This window comes from Nomascus leucogenys, chromosome 1a (assembly GCF_006542625.1).
Source record: "Nomascus leucogenys isolate Asia chromosome 1a, Asia_NLE_v1, whole genome shotgun sequence".
Classification (NCBI taxonomy): Eukaryota; Metazoa; Chordata; class Mammalia; order Primates; family Hylobatidae; genus Nomascus; species Nomascus leucogenys.
In genome coordinates, this window is record NC_044381.1 from 64,683,514 (window position 1) to 64,704,125 (window position 20,612).

Consider the following 20,612-nt stretch of genomic DNA (forward strand, 5'->3'; position numbering starts at 1 on the left):
ATAATTTAGAATGTTCTCTAGGCTTTATACTCAGACTTCAAAACCCTCAGAATCTTAAGCACAAAAGACTTTGAGATGATCAACTGTAACTACTCATTTTCTGATAAAGAAACTGAGAACTAGGCCAGGCGCGGTGGCTCATGCCTGTAATCCCAGAACTTCGGGAGGCCAAGGCAGGCGGATCACGAGGTCAGGAGTTCAAGACCAGCCTGGCCAACATGGTGAAACCCCGTCTCTACTAAAGATACAAAAAATTAGCAGGGCGTGGTGGCACGTGCCTGTAATCCCAGCTACTTGGGAGGCTGAGGCAGGAGAATCGCTTGAACCTGGGAGGCAGACGTTGCAGTGGGCTGAGATTGGGCCACTGCACTCCAGCCTCGGTGACAGGGCTAGACTCCATCTCAAAAAAAATAAAAATAAAAAAATAAAGAAATTGAAAACTAGAGTCACAAGACAGCAAAAGCCACCCAGCTAATCAGTGGTGCAGCTAATGCTGCTTCCACGCCGTTACAAAAATGGTCTGGATGAAATTCTATAATTTTTTTTGGACAAAATTTTCTGGATGAAATTCGCAATTCTAACGAACGATCATCTACTCACTATATAAATGTCAGGAATCCACTGTCCTAATTTCTCAATTAGTCTCTTATTCCTACTAGCTTATACAACAAGCCTGCCCCAAATCAAGTCAGTCCAATGTTTAGTGGATGTGTTTGGTGCTCTGTTAGCTTCTGGGGTTACCAAGATGACTCAGACCAGGGAAGGGCTCAGGGCTGATGGGAAGTGATAAGGGCTAGAATAAATAGTAGCATGTGCATCCTCACCAATCACAGGCAAGAACACAATTGATTCAGCCAGACTGCAGAAGGGTAAGGGAGAAACCAGGCTGCTAAAACTGAGCTCACCAGGAAGTTCCTTCCAAATGATTCATTCCTTTCAAAAACAGAAATGTTTAGTTTTGCTAATTAATTCCCTCAAATAATTCCATCTGCTTTGCCATATACACCTAGGAACCGTCTTCCAAGGACTGAGAGCAGAATGATTGTCTCTGGAAACCTACATTACTTACTCCTCCTGTTCCTATTACAGAGCTCCACCCAGGGTCTCAGGTGTGCTCGGCTTTATAAGGCATCAAAGAAACACAACCTAGAACTCGGAACACTTCCTTCAATACTCTGAAAACAAATGACTCTCAACAAATGGAAAAAATGGCTCCAAGTGGAACATTATTTCCCCCTCAGAAGAACCTAGAAGGTCCTTGAAGCTACATGTCCTGGAAGAGTTCATTAATTCCTACTGATGACTACAAAGTACTGTTTTCTCTATTTACCTTCAACTCAAGTGACAAAATCCAAAGTATCTGCAATGTTCTCCCGTCTTCATCAAAGCTTTTAATATGATGGCAAAGGCATAACTGGATTTTAGTCACATTCTCTTCATTACAGTCATAACTGTTATCTACCAGTAAGAATAACTATGCTAATAACTCTCTCCCACCATGGGTTACAAACATTCCCTCCAAATGCCTGACTTGTCACTAACTCATGTGTTTAGTACCATAGTTATATAGGGTATCTATAATTTAGGGCATACTATAAAGTTTCCAAAGATGACACCACCATGTTTTCTCTGTGAACATAATGCATATATTTAATATGGCTGATTAAAGTCTACAATAGAAATAATAATTACCACACTAATTAATTCTGAAGCCCATGTTCACATACACACATAGGTAAAATTTAGTGAACGTGTGCACTCAAGAATGTGACATAAGATCTTTGCCATGATTAAAGGTATGATTTGAAATCTTTTGGTCAGCCTAACTTCCTAAAACACAAATATTTGATTCATGGAATATCCATTAAGAGATTCACTTTCAGCTGGGCATGGTGGCTCACACCTCTAATCCCAGCACTTGGGAGGCCAAGGCGGGTGGATCACAAGGTCAGGAGATCGAGACCATCCTGGCTAACACAGTGAAACCCCATCTCTACTAAAAATACAAAAAATTAGCCAGGTGTGGTGGCGGGCGCCTGTAGTCCCAGCTACTCGGGAGGCTGAATGGCATGAACCCGGGAGGTGGAGCTTGCAGTGAGCCAAGATTGTGCCACTGCACTCCATCCAGCCTGGGCAACAGAGCGAGACTCCGTCTCAAAAAAAGAAAAAGAAAAGAAATTTACTTTCACCACCACTACTGTTACTGCACCCCCATACAGTAACTGTAGGAAGAGAAACAAAATAGAAACAATAACCACTGATATTCTAATTGAGCTAAAAAGTAAAATAAACATTCATTATAACAAAATGTATCTGACTATGGTCTGCAATACACAACGGTGTGTAAATGGTTAAGGAAAGCTACATTATGTTTTTCAGGTTAAAAAACCTGATTTAACTTTAACCCTCTGGCAGAGGCACTAAACAAATATCTGTGCTGATTTGAAATGACTAAAGTACAAGTTACTAATTGAAAGCTTAGGATTTCTCATAAATGGTGTGAACACACACATCACTAGAGTCTACTGAAACAGTATTTTCTCTTCTCCTTGATTCATTTGCCTGCCATGAGCATGCATCTCTCTAGGTCAAAGCAGGGATACTTGTTTTCTACTTCAAGGCTTCCTGTTCCTACGAAAATCCTTGTTAAAGCCTATTTTACAGACCAATACAAGCTTCATATTAAAAAAAAAAGAAAAAAGAAAAAAAAACAACTCATCCAGTTGGCATTCTTCCGAAAGACTTTCAGAAATTAAATGCGTTTACAGGTGAGGCTGTTTGGCTGTCCACATTCTTCGGCAATGAATCATGAGCAAGAGTCACTTGATAATAGAGTGATGTCCTTCATCGGTGCCAAAATACTTCCTCTCCTATCACTCTATCATATCAAAAATGTCATACCAACAGACTTTTAAAAACTGCAGAATGGCTTGTGGAAGCAGAGAAAGGAATGAGAATTGGGCCAGACATTAAAACAAACAGCTAGCTCTACAAATACACTGTCTGCAACCACATCTAAGAGATCTGAGTGGATAAGAGCAGGATGCACACGCTTAAGACAGAAAGTCCATCAAATTCAACTTTCCTGGCTATTCTGGGCCATTCTGTGTTTGACTTTCTTGAAGGCATGGTCGAGGTATACCAGGCTCTCTATAAGTAAGCACCACACTCATATTTTAAGCAGTATTATGCATACCTCAAATGTCAAGGGCTAGCTTTACCATTTTTGCCTTAGCCTCATATTACTCATTCCCAGAGTTGATAATTTTTCTTAAAGCAAACTCACTGCTTTACTTAATATTTATTTTTGTCTCATTCTAAGCAATCTAGCCATGAAATAAATGGATGTGGTAGCTGGTTTTCTGTTTTTATTCCTAACGTATAATATTCATGCATCATAATTGAAAAATAGAATATATATCTCTCTGCACCACCTGTAAGTCTGTCTGTATACCAGACTTTGGAAAGCACTGTTTTGGGGATAGCATAAAAGGTAAAGAAAATGCTTTATTAAATGATTAGGTATTTTGGGGGTATGACAGTCCTTACACTGTCTCCTCTGAGAGTTCAGAGGTTATCTAGGATGATGAAGCTTTGGTTGTTTAATGGCCAGCTGGATGATAGAGACATGAATCCCTTTAAAAAACAAAATGGAATCGTCACTGTTATGGGTAGCCATTGCCCCAGCTTGTGCAGGTCTTCTGGGGCTCTAGCTGTCAGTCACCCAGTTCTAAGAAGTGCTTTTCCTAATCAAATGGAAAAAGTGGAAGCAGACACTCTCCAACCTGGAACTCTGCCTCTCACACTACAATGTATGCAGCATACTAGCTCAACTGCTTTCCTAGGTACCATCCAAAATTAAAACTAGTGGCCAGGTACGATGGCTCACTTCTGTAATCCCAGCTACTTCGAAGGCTGAAGCAGGAGAATCGCTTGAACCTGGGAGGCAGAGGTTGCAGTGAGCCAAGACTGCCCCACCACACTCCAGCCTGGGCAACAGAGCAGGACTCCATCTCCCAAAAAAAAAAACAAAAACAAAAATAAAATTAAAACTAGCTATTGCAATACTGCATACTGGATCATGAAAATGCCTGAATTTTTTTCCCATTGCTATCACATAGTCTTTTCAAAAAGTTTTAATAGTAATACCACCTTAGACCCTCCCAAATTCACTTTCTATATGGGCATCTACTAAAAAGGCTGATTGCAAAAATTCCTATGAGGGTGAAATAGGCCCTAAATAGTTTTTTTAACCTTAACAAAGTTCACATAACCATTGATGTGTTTAACCCACTAAATGGGTGTTAAATCTAACCTCTGAGTCTATGTTTCTGACCCTAACCCTTGGATTTAGGATCAAGACACAAACTCAGTAAAACGCCAGAGAAAACTGTTCTGCTTCCCTCCACTCCCGTCTGGGGCAATCTCACCCTCAGGTACTACCATATACCAAATCACCTTCTCTGGAAAATCAAGGCTGGTTGGTCCAACAACTGTTGGGCCCCTGATTACTGCTTAGAGTCAAATCAATGAGGCATGTTATTGGGAATCAGCTCTCAACCTAGATAAATTCATCTGTAGCCGCAACTGCTTAATGGGATTCGTTCTAGAGATAAGGCAAGGAATTCCCTGGTGGCTCATATTGTTGGTAGAATATGTTGAAAGTTTCAGCAGTGATTGCGAACCCTTCTACCGCTTCACCCCGCCCCCGCCACACCCACACTTCATGCCTCTCCCCAACCAAGTCTGCATGACTTTTTAAATTACTATTTATATTACTACACATATTATTGCACACAGGACTAAAGTGGCCCCGCCTAGTTTCAAGAACTTGTGTCTCGTAAAAAGATAACCTTCTTAAGGAGGGAAAACCTTGCTAACCTCAAAATCTCCCTTGCCTTCAGCAGTATGCAGAAAGTTCTCACACTTGTCCTGAAGAGAAATGGTTGGCCGTGAACTTTTGTCAGTGTACAAAGAACTAGATCAAAAGTTAAATGTAGGCAGAAGTCATTGCAAATGCAATTCCCCCGGGGGTGATGTAAAAATTCATTGGTCTTAAGCCTATGAATGCCTCAAAAATAGTTATGGGGTGGGATGTTTACTGGGAAACTAGTTCGCTTCCTTTGGAGGGAAAGTCAAGTCATTTAATACATTAGGGATTTCTATGACTTCCCCCCACCCAAAGCTTCGTTATGGCCTTCAAGGCCTTTCAACAGAGTGTGAACAACAACTCTTTCAGTTTTTTTCCCGGACACCTACCTGGCACCTCCTACTTGTATCTTTAGATCTCACCTCCCTTATCAACCCAGGACCCGGCACTTAAGAGTTTTCAGCACCCGTTTGGTTCATATTACTAGGTACCATTTATTTAGCATCCACCACATGCCTTGTACTCTACGTCCTTTCATTCAGACCTCACTCAGCCCGGTGAAGTGGACGCATTACTAGCCCCATTTTCTACAGTAGCTTGCTCGGTGAGGTATCTGTTCAAATGCCCTTTATTCCCAGCAAGAATCCCCTGAAGGGAATGCATATAGGACCAATCCCACTCTTGGCTAAATTTCTGTATTGCAGAGTGTGCATCGGCATCATACATTCCCTCCCTCAGTCTCAGGAATCCCGACAGAGATTGCAGAGTAAAGTCTAACAGTTTCAGGTCCACTAGACTCCTAAATGGAGAAATTGAATCTTGTTCATCTTTGTATCCCCCACAGTGACTGGCAGGAGTAGGGGCTCATTCAGTATTATAATAGCTGGACGGTACTGAAAAAGTAACAGCAGCATTTCAGAGGGGAAATGTTCCCTTTCTTCATCAATCTGCATAAGTAGCTCTGAAAAGAACTAAAGTGGCCCCACTGCAGAAGTAGCTCTGAAAAACCACAAGAAACACCTCAAAAGCCACCGGTGCTTTAGTAAAGCACCTCCGCTTCTGCCATCTCCCCACAATGAGGAAGCTCCAGTACCCTGTCCATATTTCTAAATGGCACTCATCGGATTCTTAATGACTTGCAGGCATTCCCAACGGGACTGTGTCACAGAGCCACGCTCTTGCCCATCTGCGTAATCCCCACACTGAAGTGGAGCTGTTCATGAAAACTTACTGAATAATAAAATTTCATTCTCTCAAGCAGGATATGCAGTGGTACTTTGCTACAAATACATTTACCACCACGAATTTCTCACTTCAAGCGATCTCCTGTCTAGGTGTGCGCTCTCAGAAAATTACATCTCTTTCTGAATTATGCAGGCAAAGGTGGACCTGTTTTCCCAAAAGGACCGTCAGCACACCCAGCACAGACCACCTGGGGAGCTGAAGAAAACGGCCTCCCTCCCTCCTCCCCGCTGGGATTCCCCGGGCTGAGAGCCGGAGTGAGGAGCGCAAGGCAGTTTCTATCAAGGGATGACTCTCCGCTGGGAACTTCAGGGAAAAAAACAACCATCATTACTAAGCCCAGACAGCTGCCAGAAAAGCAGCCTAGCCTAAGAACTGAAGCTGAAATAGAGGTGGGAGGCTGTATTCCATTACTAAGCGCGGGAGCACTCACTCCCAAGTTTGTCCACATTTCAAGAATGTTAAAACCCTGTGGTAGAAACCCCTGATTATTTATAACTTAAACTACCGTGTAAAAGCAGAAACTTGACAAATGAAGACATAAAATAAAATGAACTGGTGACAGGTAGGACAGTACTAGAATACAAAGCATTCATCACACTCCTCTTTTGTGGGTCCTTCCAAATCTCCATCCCCATTCCCTACTGGAAAAAAAAAAAAAAAAAACTTTTACTTATATTACAGACGCAGCTGATTAAAAAGGAAAAGGAATTCTGCTCTGTGATGAGTTTTCAGTTTCTCTCACGTACACAAGCCTGTAACTTTGCATCAATACCGAATGTGGTTTCAAATAGAGAAGGAAAACACAAAGACACGGAAGCGACACAACAGACACGAGATGCCTCCAAGCCAGCAGAAATACAGGACACCGGGTTCAAGACAGTGTCCCCTACTCGCGCCTTAATCTCCAGCCCAAGTGACTTCAGAGTAAAGGTTCCAGGAGCACCGGAGGCCACGAGCCATCAGCCCAGACGCTGAAACCTACCCCTCCCCTGCATCCCACGTCCGGTGGGAGAATCCCAGCTTCCTACGGCGCATCGGGGAACAACTTCAGAGCAGCACGCGAGCAGAGCCCTCAGCGCTCCCACGCTCACGCTAGCGACCCTCCTCCCGACTGCGCGGCGCAAGGAGGCGCTTACACGGAGCAAACCTGACAGCTCTCGCCGGGGCGGAAACTCGCGGTCTCCTCGCACCGGCATCTCGGACGCAGGTCCCGCGTAGGCGCGCAGCTCCGGGCCCCGCTTCTGCTCTTGCTCCTACACCTCCTGGGCACCACCGGACAGTGTTCTGACCCGCAGCCCCAGCCGCCGGGGTGCCGACCCGCGGGGACCCACCCCTTTGTCCCTCCTCCCGCGGCGGCGGCGGCGGCGGCGTCGGCCCGCCCCCGACCCGAGCGTTGCTCCTCCCCGCCGGCCGCCCGGCCCGGGAAACTCTCAAATTGGCCGCTACCACCCACGCGCCTGCCGGGGAAGGGCTCGCCGGCGCCGCGCCTCCGAGGCTCCCGCAGCGAACCACGTCACGCGCGACTCCTGGCCGGGGGCGGGAGGCGGCGGCGGCGGCAGGAGAAGCCGAAGGCCCGAACGGCCCGCAGCCCCCACGCCTGCACCCCTCCACCCCCGCCAGCCCGATGGTTCGCTCCGCGGCGTGCACTGGAGCAAGCAGGTCCCGCTCCGAGCGCGCGCGCTCTGGGAAGCGCTGCAAGTTTGGAGACCTGGAGTGAGCTCCGGACGCTGCTGGCCCGAGTGTCCGCGGTGTTTCCCCGGTGAGGTCGCGGGGGTATCCTGTAGGAAGACTTTTTGGCGAGGTTCGCAGGGCCTCACACAGGCAGCTTCAGCTCTCTTACGAAGAGTCGAACTGGGAAAACCTCAAAGTTTTGGGTCCTGTCTAGAGGCCTGCCCGGCCAACCAGCACATACACGGCCTTGCACCCCAGATTTCTCAGCCCAACAACTGCCTACCCGAATTCCGAGGGTATAAGATGTTCGTATTAAATATTAAAACATGACTTTTCAGGACAATATACTGCAGGTTATCTCTTTGGCACACTTCCAACAACTCCAATAAAGAGATTGAAACTCCTCTCCCATCATCAGCTTATAAAAGGTTGCCAGTAGGTCACAAGTGCTTATCTGACAGGATTCATGTAATGCAACTCAGTGTGCTTATTCGTTTCGAAGTCCTCTATGTGCAAAGAACTGTGCAGTGAGGTAAGTGTCTTTATTTTAAGAGCATACAAATTAATTTGGAGAATCCAAACAGGTACCGATTAAAAATATAACCTTGGGTTTGAAATCTTAAAAAACCATCTTGTAAGAGAATAGTTTTGCCTGCCCTGCTCTTCTCTTAATTGGAAAGCAAAACTCGACCTAGGCTCACAACTAGAAGGTAAAAGGTGTGGTTTGCCCCAGAGGAGATGAAGATGCTGGGCTCTCTCCCTGAAAAGTTGCTTCACTTCCTGCCTGATCAAAACAAGTCTAGCAGTTTCGTGGAAAAACAAGTCCAGTAGATGCCTCTCCAGAAGTGTTAGGCTTCTGGCCTCCTTTGGAGTAACTAAGTCTGGATAAAAAGCACTGTGAGTAACGTTTCCCACTTTGCCTCAAGTCTCCAGACTTAGAGATTTTGGTTGTATTCCTGATGTAAGGCGTTGCTCTCCTAATCTAAGCACCTATTTATAAAATGTTTCCCAAATCTGACCAGGCATGGTGGCTCATGCCTGTAATCCCAACACTTTGGGAGGGCAAGGCGGGAGAATCACTTGAGCCCACGAGTTTGAGACCAGTCTGGGCAACATAGTGAGACCCCATCTCTATTTTTTTAAAATTGTTTTAATCAAAAAAAAGGAAAAAATAAAATATTTCCCAAATTAGGTGGTGCTGACTAATACAAATGATAGCACTCGAGAGCTGGCCACACCTCAGTGATGTGGGCTTAGAGCCACTAACATTTAAAAAATAATCCAAAATGTGGCAGTTACATCTACTGACTGATTTCCTTTTTTCTCTCTGGAGTTGCACTGTTCAATAAGATGACCACTTGCCACCAGTGAGTGTTTACATTTACATGTAAATTAACTAAAATTAGAGGAAATGACAAATTAAATTCCTCAGTCACACTTGTCTCATTTCAAGGGCTCAGAAGCCACATGTGGCTAATAGCTACCCTATTGGACAGTGTAAATATAGAATATTTCCATCACTGCAGAAAGTTCTATTGGACTGCACTACTCAAAATGATGAAATATTTATAGACAGAAACTCCATTCTTCTGGCACAACACCTGACAGATGATAAGCATTCAGTAAATGGTTGTTAGAAACATGGTTCAGTTGATATACTGGCTTTTTTGCTGGTGGCAGTGTAAATCAATACAACTCTTTGGAGAAGCAATTTATTAGTCATCTTCTTCACATGTGGGTTTGCACATTTTAACCCTACTCCTAGAATGTGTTTATCCACAGAACTTATACTCAGCAGGGCGCGGTGGCTCAAGCCTGTAACCCAGCACTTTGGGAGGCCGAGGCAGACAGACTGCGAGGTCAAGAAATCAAGACCATCCTGGCCAACATGGTGAGACCCAGTCCCTACTAAAAATAACAAAAATTAGCTGGGCGTGGTGGTGCACGCCTGTAGTCCCAGCTATTCAGGAGGCTGAAAGCAGGAGAATCGCTTGAACCCAGGAGGCAGAGGTTACAGTGAGACGAGATTGCACCACTGCACTCCAGCCTGGTGACAGAGCGAGATTCCGTCTCAAAACAAAAAAAAAGTCTTCTACTCAACAGGTACTTACTGAACACCTCTGTCAACTCCTTGATAAAATACTCAGGATCCTGCCTCAGGGAACTCAGTCTATTGCAGTAGACAATCAACAAGTAATGATAAACTGTGTAAGTACTGAGATTCCTGGCAGGCTCAGAGTGGTCTAGCAGGAGAGAGTTAGGGAAGGCTTTCCAGAGATGGGGTTGCTTATACATTCTAAAGGAGAGGTTGGAATGCATTTTTAAGACACAAAGAAGGAAAAAAGCCTTCCAGGTAAGGGGAATAAATAACACAGAGAGATGTAAGGAATGAAGAGGCAGCAGGCTTACTCTTGAGGTGCCAGGAGGTGAAGTTGCCCAGGCAAGTATAAAGATGGATTTGACAGTTGGTGGGAGACGGGCTGTGGGGGAGGAGAATGTTAGTAAGAATGACAAGACTGGCAAAAAATGCATTTTTGTGGGAATACAGGTGAGAGATGACGTGGCCGTGAAGTTAGGCAGTGTTAGACAAAAGGGAGTCAGATTCTAGAGAAACTAAGGAAGTAGATCAGCAGGCTGGATGACTGCCTGACTAGATATGGGGAGACACGAGAGGGAAGTGAGCCTACACTGACTCTCAGGTTTCTGGCTTACTTAAAGGAGATGACGGTGGCTTTTATCAAAACAGAACACAGGAGCGGGAGCAGATCTTGGGAGGAGCTTGAAGAAGGATAGTTTAGTTATAGACTGATTTTCAAGCGCTATGAGTCATCCAGGTGAAGATGTTCAGTAATTTAACAAACATGTATCAAGTGTCTCCTATGTGCTAGGCACTAATGAGTATTTGAGTAGAGAGATTTGAGATGGAGGAAGTGATTTGGGTATCATCAATGTATCATAAAAGTTGAAGTCTTGGGAGGGGACAATCCCACATTCAGAGACGTGATGTAGATTAAGCCAAGAGAGGACTAAGGACAGGACTCATCTCTGGGAATGCCAATATTTAGGGAGCAGACTTGAGTCGCCAGAACAGAGACCAAAGAGGAGCTGCCAGAAAGGAAACGCCTCTGGAGGAGAGTGTCCAAAAAGCCAAGGAAAGAACAAACTTCAGCAAAGAGGGAGAGGCCAAAAACATGGAATTTCAAGGAGGTCTTACCTAATTTCAATTAAGGTAAGAACTGATGATGTTCATTAAGTAGAGGACCACTGCTTATCTTGGCCAGAGCTGTTTCAATGGAAAGATACGACTGGAGGTTAGATTACAGTGGATGACTAGGTGTGAGGCAGCACTTCACTATCTGCCTATATCTAATAATGAACGATAGAAACCACCAATGTCCAATGATGGTGGGCTGGGCTGTTAAATTACAGTAAATCAACATAATTGGCATAGCAAAATATCATTTAAAATTGTAATAAGGAAGTCTATACAACAAGGAGAATGATAATGCTATAATTATCAACAAAAAAACAAATTACATCTAATGTATGATGATAATGATAAAATTATAAAAAAATAAAAACTGGAAATTATGCAAAAAAATGATTTCATGAAAAGACAGGCTTGTGCATATATTTTTCTTTTTAAATTTAGTTATTGTTTGTGCAATGGACAATTTTTTTCAACACTTTTCAGTGTATATTACAATATATAAGGTCTCTGAAATAGGTTGGTCAGCTGGGTGCAGGGGCTCATGCTTGTAATCCCAGCACTTTGGGAGGTTAAACGGGAGGATTGCTTGAGCCTAGGGATTCGAGTCCAGCCTGGACAACATAGTGAGACTCTGTCTCTACAAAAAATAATAATAAAATAAAATTAGCTGGGCATGGTAGCATGTGCCTGTAGTCCCAGCTACTGGAGGACTGAGGGGAGAGGATTGTTTGAGCCCAGGAGTTTGAGGCTGCAGTAAGCTATGACTGCACCACTACACTCCAGCCTAGGTGGCAGAGAGAGACACTGTCTCAAAAAATAAGAAATAAGTTGGTCAGAAGACCTTAAATTAATGTGATAAACTAAATGCCTTTTAGTTGTATTTTCTCAAGAATGTGGAGATTCTTGAGAAACACATATGTATGTGTGTGTATATACATATATATATATATATATGTGTATATCTGCAATATGGTTATAAAGTATCATCAACTGGGAGCAAAGAAAACTAACACTGAAAAGTTTACAGGTTCAGCCGGGTGTGGTGGCTCATGCCTGTAATCCCAGCACTTTGGGAGGCCAAGGCGGGTGGATCAACTGAGGTCAGGAGTTTGAGACCAGCCTGACTAACATGGTGAAACCCTGTCTCTACTAAAAATACAAAAAATTAGCTGGGCGTGGTGGCAGGCGCCTGTAGTCCCAGCTACTTGGGAGACTGAGGCAGGAGAATCACTTGAACTCGGGAGGTGGAGGTTTCAGTAAACCCAGATCACGCCACTGCACTCTAGCCTGGGCAACAAGAGTGAAACTCCGTCTCAAAAAAAAAAAAAAAAAAAAAAAAGAAAAGTTTACAGGTTCACCAAACAATTTGGTTAACGTGTACACTGTAAAGTAGACTGGAATTGTAACTCTCCTTTAACAAACCTTTCTTGAATGCCTACCATATACCCTGGGGTAGCTATAGAGAAGATAATGACAATTTATAAAAGGGAGCCTGCTCAGTGTGTTGAAGACAAAGATATGTAAACACATTGTGACACATCAGAATTGCTCAACCACAGAGATGACTAAAGTGCTGAGGCAGCAGCTAAAACTCCGACAGAAGGACCTGATGTTTTTTATGGTAAAGGCCTTGTGTCCTCCCCCGTCCCCGTCCCCGCCCCCACGTCCAGGTAGCCTCGTCTCCTCTCCGGGTTCCACCCATCTTCCTCAGTCCAAACACCAGTTAACAATAACCACCTGGTTCACCTGCAGGCTTCCTCCCACAATAATCACCCCACTCAATGGCCCCTCTGATTACCTCCAGGAGAGCGGCATCTAACGTTCTGCTTGCCCCCTTATGCTTTCACTTTTAGTTATTATATATTACTTTTTTTTTTTTTTTTTGAGACAGAGTTTCGCGCTTGTTGCTCAGGCTGGATTGCAATGTGCAATGGCGCAGTCTTAGCTCACTGCAACCTCTGCCTCCCGGGTTCAAGCGATTCCCCTGCCTCAGCCTCCCAAGTAGCTGGGACTACAGGCGCCCACCACCACACCTGGCTAATTTTTGTATTTTTAGTAGAGACGGGGTTTCACCGTGTTGGCCAGGATGGTCTCAATCTCCTGACCTCAGGTGATCCACCTGCCTCGGCCTCCCAAAGCGCTGGGATTACAGGCATGAGCCACCGCGTCTGGCCCTCATGATCACTTTCAAAGTTAAAGTCCTCTTCTTTTTTCTTTTTTGGGGGTGGGGGTAGTTAACTTGTACACTTACTTCCCAGATCCTAAATAGCTACAAGACTGTTTTCAGTTGTATATAGAGCTGCTTCTAATGCCATATGCCCTCTGACACCCACCCCCAAGAAATAATAGACCTGTGAATTGAGATGGTCCTCATTCTAATATATGATGGTTCTAGAAATAGAGAACAAAGCTCACTTTATAGCAATCATAGATGTGTAAAGATTACAAAGACAGCAAAGTATTTTCAAGCTATCTTCCAGCACAGAGGAACACATTCTAAACCACTGTAAGAATTCTCAGGCCTCCTCCATCTTTTGGGCAACTGAAGATTCTTGCTTTTCCTTTAGAAACATTCTGTGGATCACTCATAAGTAATTTTCAGACTGCCTGTCTTCAGGATTGTTCCCATATCTTGACATTATGTAGAAAGAACAGAAAGCTGCTTTTAAGTTGCCACTTGTCAATTATTTTAGGTTGGTGCAAAAGTAATTGCGGTTTTTGCCATTAAACCCAATATGTTGGTATCTACATTTCTAGTATCTCAAAGAACAGAACAAATTTTCACGCAGACATTCTTCTTTTTTTTTTTTTTTTTTTTTTTTTGTGACAGACTCTCGCTCTGTTGCCCAGGCTGGAGTGCAGTGGTGCAATCTTCGCTCACCACAACCTCTGCCTCCCAGGTCCAAGCAATTCTCATGCCTTAGCCTCCCAAGTAGCTGGGATTACAGGCATGTGCCACCATGCCCGGCTAATTTTTGTATTTTTAGTAGAGGTGGAGTTTCACCACGTTGGCCAAGCTGGTCTTGAACTCCTGGCCTCAATTGATCTGCCTGCTTCAACCTCCCAGCCTCCCAAAGTGCTGGGATTACAGACGTGAGCCACCACACCAGGCCACTTCTATTTAGTAAAGCAAGTAACTTCAGATGTAAGGCTATTTACGTTGTTCCATAGTTACTAAAAACTATTTTCATTTTTGTTAATTTTTTAGACCACTGAGTTTTGCAAGAATAAGGTGCTCATTATAAAGCATCTGAGGAGTTCAGAAAAGCACAAAGAAATTTAAAAACTGAAGTCCTAATACCTATCTTTGACATTAGGTAAACATTCTAGACATATATACAGACAGAAGACCACATGGATGACTATCAAGAAATGAAAAATGTTTACAAAAATGAGATCCTACTACAGTATTATTTTTATTTATTTTTATTTTTTATTTTTTTTGAGACAGAGTCTTGATTTCACCCAGGCTGGGGTGCAGTGGCATCATCTAGGCTCACTGCAACCTCCGCCTCCTGAGTTCAAGCAATTATCCTGCCTCAGCCTCCCAAACTGGGATTACAACAAGCATGTGCCACCACGCCCAGCTAATTTTTCTGGGGTTTTTTTTCGTAGAGACGGGGTTTCACCATGCTGGCCAGGCTGGTTTCAAACTCCTGACCTCAAGTGATTCTCCTGTCTTGGCCTCCCAAAGTGCTAGGATTATGGGCGTGAGCCACTGCACCCAGCCTATTTTATTTATTTTTGAGAAAAGGTCTCACTCTTGCCCAGGCTGGAGTGCAGTGGCACAATCATAGCTCACAGCAACCTCCAACTCCTGGGCTCAAGCAGTCCTTCCACCTCAGCCTCCCAAGTAGCTGGGACTACAGGCCCACGCCACCAGGCCTGGCTAATTTTTTTAAAAAAATATTGTTAAGGCTGGGCACGGTGGCTCAAGCCTGTAATCCCAGCACTTTGGGAGGCAGGCAGATCACTTGAGGCCAGGAATTCAAGACCAGCCTGGCCAACATGGTGAAAGCCCGTCTCTACTAAAAATACAAAACTTAGCCAGGCATGGTGGCCCACGCCTGTAATCCCGGCTACTCAGAAAAAAAAAAATATATATATTTTTAGTAGAGATGAGGTCTTGCTATGTTGCACAGGCTGGCCTCAAACTCCTGGCTTCTACCTATCCTCCTACCTTGGTCTCCCAAAGTGCTGTGATTACAGGAATGAGCCAAGGTACCTGGCCCTGTGTTATTTTAATTAAAAACAGTAAATAAGGTTAGGCAGATGGCTCACACCTGTAATCCCAGCACTTTGGGAGGCCAAGATGGGAGGATTGTTTGAGCCCAGGAATTCAAGACCAGCCTTGGGCAACATAGCAAGAACTGATCTCTACAAAAAACTTAGCTGGGCCTGGTGGTGCATGCCTGTAGTCCCAGCTACTTGGGAGGCTGAAGCAAGAGGATGGCTTGAGCCTGGAAAGCAGAGGCTGCCTAGCCCAGATCGCACCACTGCACTCCAGCCTGGATGCCAGAGCAAGACCCTGCCTCAAAAAAAAAATAAAAAAAGAATTAGCTGTGCAATTCAGAGTCAGCTGTGGCCTGAATGGATTAAGAAGCTGGGGTGCCCAGGCCGGGTGCGGTGGCTCACACCTGTAATCCCAGCACTTTGGGAGGCCGAGGCGGGTGGATCACGAAGTCAGGAGATCGAGACCATCCTGGCTAACACAGTGAAACCCCATCTCTACTAAAAATACAAAAAATTAGCCGGGCGCAGTGGCAGGCGCCTGTAGTCCCAGCTACTCGGGAGGCTGAGGCAGGAGAATGGTGTGAACCCAGGAGGCGGAGCTTGCAGTGAGCCGAGATCGCGCCACTGCACTCCAGCCTGGGCAACAGAGCGAGACTCTGTCTCAAAAAAAAAAAAAAAAAAAAGAAGAAGCTGGGGTGCCCTAGACTGGTGTTTGGGGAGAGTCCTGGGTTGGAAGGAGATGGCTGTAGTCTAGGCTGACCACATGCAGACTCCTAGGTGACTCATAGGGCTCATCTGGATGTGCTCAGGTGGTAGGCAGAGGCCACAGTGGTGCTCCGCCTGGGGCTGAGGCAGAGTGTAACCCAGATCCACTCCTGGAAAGCCAGGAAGCATCCTATGGCACACGGTCTAGTTTAGACATACCTGCTGGGGAGCATGCTTTGCAACATGGAGGAGCACTTCTTCCTGGCAGGACACCCTGGGTCCTCAGAGGCACTCCAAGGTGCTCCAAAGTATGACAGCTTTTACTATTTTACTGCTGTTTACACTGTAGAATATATGAAAGCCACACCCTCTTTTCGGGGATAGGGACCTCTTGTTAGCCCTCCACTGAGAAACAAACAGAAACAGAAACTCTAATAAACAATGATTGACTAAATACATATTATGTGCCAAGAGCTTTTCATATACTACACTGTCATTCTACGTAGTGACTATATAGTCAGTATTATTGCCCCTGCTTTATATGTGAAGAAACTATGCTTCAGAGAAAGCAGTTTGCCCAAGGTCATCCTCAAGCAGATGGAATCCAAACCCACTGGGCATGGTGGCCACACCTGTAATCCCAGCACTTTGGGAGACCAAGGTGGGAGGATCGCATGAGCCCAGGAGTTCAAGACCAGCCTAGGCAACATAGGAAGACCCTGTCTCTACAAAAAATAAAAATAATAAAAGTAAATGAGCCAGCGTGATGGCACACACCTGAAGTCCCAGCTACTCAGGAGGCTGAGGCAGAAGGATCACTTGAGTCCAAGAGATTGAGGCTGCAGTGAGCCGTGATTGTGCCACTGCCCTCCAGCCTCAGCGACAGAGGGAGACCCTGTCTCAAAAAAAGAAAGAATCCAGCCAGGCGCCATGGCTCAAGCCTGTAATCCCAGCACTTCGGGAGGCCAAGGCAGGCAGATCACTTGAGGCCAGGAGTTCAAGACCAGCCCGGCCAACATGGTGAAACCCCGTCTCTACTAAAAATATAAAAATTAGCCGGGCGTAGTGATGGGCACCTGTAATCCCAGCTACTCGGGAGGCTGAGGCAGGAGAATTGCATGAACCTGGGAGGCAGAGGTTGCAGTGAGCCGAGATCACGCCACTACACTCCATCCTGAGCGACAGAGCAAGACTCCGTCTCAAAAAAAAGAAAAAAAAATCCAAGCCCAGGTCTGTCAGATTAAAAGCCCATTCACTTCCCAGCTTTCCGGCCTCTCTATTCTTTGCCTCTACACAGTAAAACAATTGCATGGAGTGGGAGGAGAGGTGTGGCTGTTATTGTTGCTTTCCTTTTAGCTTCTTTTAACAGAATGCAAGACGATTTTTGCTCTCGCAGCAACTAAAGTGAGTTTTATCCAAGCAATGCTGGGGAATCAAGTTTGTGAAACTCTTCCTATAAGCTATTAAAAAGGTCGATGCCACAAATGCGATTTGACTCCCTCCAATGAGAGAATCCTTGATTCAAATGCCGTTCTGTTGTCTAACTGAATTTCAGAGCTCCCTTCACCCCCAAAATACTTTAAGAAAAACACTTCAGTAAACAAATGTTTTCACTAAATAAAAAGGCCCTCCTGTCAGGGGCTCTAAAAGGGAATCTAAGGTGAGCAAGGCCCAGGGGACTGTCGAGTACTCTGGGGAAACCAAAGGGCCTTCTGCATTCCTGAATTGCTTTAAAAAACTTATCACCAGAATCCACTAGCTCTAAGAATTCAGGATCCTCGATCAACACAGATTAAAGTTGAAGAGTATCTTAGATTCACAAAGAATTTTCGGATCTGAAAGTGGCCTTAGAAAAAACCTGCAAACAAATAGCTTTCCAGGGTAGCTATGCAAATTTGCATGGGCCTCTTTAAACAAAGGAAACTGGCCCGGAAAAGGCACCTCCAGGAGATGTTCAATAAAAATTGAAAATGTGGCTCATAAAATTTATGGTTCTGTAAGACAGTGTCCTAAATTTCTCTGATGATAGGAATCACCAGAGGCACTTGTTAAAACCAGTGTCCTAGGTCCCTTGCTAGAGATTCCAATTCAGTGGGTCTGAGAAGGGCATTGGGATCTGACAGCGTTCCCATGCACCCCCAGGTGATTCTCATCATGGGATAGGTTTAGGAAATTCTGCTAAAGGGACATCATTACAATTCTCTGACACAAGACAGAAAGATTACAATTTTGAAGTCAGGTAAAACATTTTGAAGTTTAAAAAAATAATTATTTGCAGCTGGGCGTGGCAGCTCACGCACGCCTGTAATCCCAGCACTTTGGGAGGGCTGAGGTGGATGGATCGCTTGAGCTCAGGGATTTGAGTTCAGTCTGGGCAACATGGTGAAACCCCATCTCAATTTTTTTTTTTTTTTTTTTGGAGACAGGGTCTCTCATTCTTTTGCCCAGGCTGGAGTGCAGTGATACAATCTTAGGTCACTGCAACCTCCGCCTCCCAGGCTCAAGTGATCCTCCCACCTCAGCCTCTCAAGTAACTGGGAACATAGGCGTGCACCACCATGCCCAGCTAAATTTTTGTATTTTGGGTAGAGATGGGGTTTCGCCATGTTGCCCAGGCTGGTCTTGAATTCCTGAACTGAGGCAATCCACCTGCCTTGGCCTCCCAAAGTGCTGAGATTACAGGCCTGAGCCACCGCACTTGGCTAAAAATGTTTTAAAATAGGTCGGGCGCGGTGGCTCACGCCTGTAATCCCAGCACTTTGGAAGGCCAAGGCGGGCGGATCACGAGGTCAGGAGATCGAGACCACCTGGCTAACATGGTGAAACCCCATCTCTACTAAAAATACAAAAAATTAGCTGGGCGCAGTGGTGGGCGCCTGTAGTCCCAGCTACCCCGGGGGCTGAGGCAGGAGAATGGCGTGAACCCAGGAGGCGGAGCTTGCAGTGAGCCGAGATTGCGCCACTGTACTCCTGGCTGGGCGAAAGAGCGAGACCCGATCTCGAAAAAAAAAAAAAAAAAAAAGTTTTAAAATAAAGATACTTTTTAAAAAATAATTATTTGCAAAATGCTGTGTACGGTTTTCAAAAGAAAAGGGTCTGGTCTTACAATTCTTTTTATGTTATTTATGTATGTACAAACACACATTTGGATTTCAGTTTTTAATGTAAGTGATAATTGCTTATTCACTCAAACTATGCAGTAAGTAGATCACCAAAAAGTGGTAAAGTGCAACTAAAATGTCACCATCCAGAGCCAACTACTGAGCACCTTTCCAGGTATCTCTCTGCACAGATAAGTAGGTACATATTGTACACAACTTAGACACGTGGGGTATACACTTGGGATACACCAGATTTGCTCTTTTGCAACCTATTTCTACATAAGAATAGAGTTTGACTTTTTGTTTCATGAACTAGATCTATATCATCATTTTTTCTAACTGCATAATATTCCATTTGTATGAATATACCATAATTGGCTGAATAAATACTTTCATTTAAAGTTCTCCTTCAAACTAGTATAGAGGACAATTTAAAAATCAGATGAGCCGGGAGCAGTGGCTCACGCCTGTAATCCCAGCACTTTGGGAGGCCGAGGCGGGCGGATCACGAGGTCAGGAGATCGAGACCATCCTAGCTAACACAGTGAAACCCTGTCTCTACTAAAAATACAAAAAAAAAAAATTAGCCGGGCGAGGTGGTGGGCGCCTGTAGTCCCAGCTACTCGGGAGGCTGAGGCAGGAGAATGGCGTGAACCCTGGGGGGCAGAGCCTGCAGTGAGCCGAGATCGCGCCACTGCACTCCAGCCTGGGCGACAGTGAGACTGTCTCAAAAAAAAAAAATCAGATGAATGAAACTCCTGATTTATTTAGCATAGATAATGAGGAAATAAGTAGCTTGTAAGACTCACGCAGAATTGATAAGATGTGTTAAGTGTAGACAGTAAGTTGTAAGACATGTAAGATAACCTGTAAGATACGTTAAACAGAATAGAATATTCCTGTGTTAAATATAGATTAAAAGAATGAAACAAATGAGAGTTTTACTTATACATACAAAGAAATTGAAGAATGAAATAAATTTTAAATCTTACAATATTTACTTAATAGTAAATTTAATATTTAACTTATATTTTATATATAATATATAATACAAAATTATATATTTTATGTATATTTATATAATATATAATGGCATATATATTCATATATAATATATAAAAATTATATTTATCATGTAATACAATTTTATAAAATATAATTTGTATAATTATATGCTGTTATTTATTTATTTATTTGAGATGGAGTTTTTGCTCGTCACCCAGACTGGAGTGCCATGGCATGATCTTGGTTCACTGCAACCTCTGCCTCCTGAGTTCAAGCAATTCTGCCTCACCCTCCCAAGGAGCTGGAATTACAGGCATGCACCACCATGCCGGCTAATTTTGTATTTTTTAGTACAGATGGAGTTCCACCATGTTGGCCAGGCTGGTCTCAAATTCCTGACCTCAGGTGATCCACCTGCCTCGGCCTTCCAAAGTGCTAGGATTACAGGCATGAGCCACCACACCTGGTCAATTATATACTGTTTATATAATATATAATTATATATAAAATATTTTTCTAGATTATGATTTACATTAATAATAGACACTTCATAAACATTAATAATATATAA

General features: G+C 44.2%; 1 protein-coding gene across 5 annotated transcripts in view; it reads right to left on the reverse strand.

Moving 5' to 3' along the window:
• The window catches only part of LOC100579261 (tight junction protein ZO-2), a 106,853-nt gene that overhangs the window by 76,273 nt on the left and 9,968 nt on the right, over nucleotides 1–20,612 (reverse strand). For 2 of the 5 annotated variants that reach the window (XM_030810065.1, XM_030810073.1), the window contains exon 1: nucleotides 7,252–7,544. The exons of 2 other annotated variants lie outside the window; for them this stretch is intronic. In XM_030810065.1, coding sequence (XP_030665925.1) covers nucleotides 7,252–7,311 — 60 coding nt within the window. In that variant the 5' untranslated portion in view covers nucleotides 7,312–7,544. Of the gene's footprint in view, nucleotides 1–7,251; nucleotides 7,631–20,612 lie in introns of those variants that run through there. One more of the 5 variants, XM_030810089.1, reaches the window with a different exon arrangement.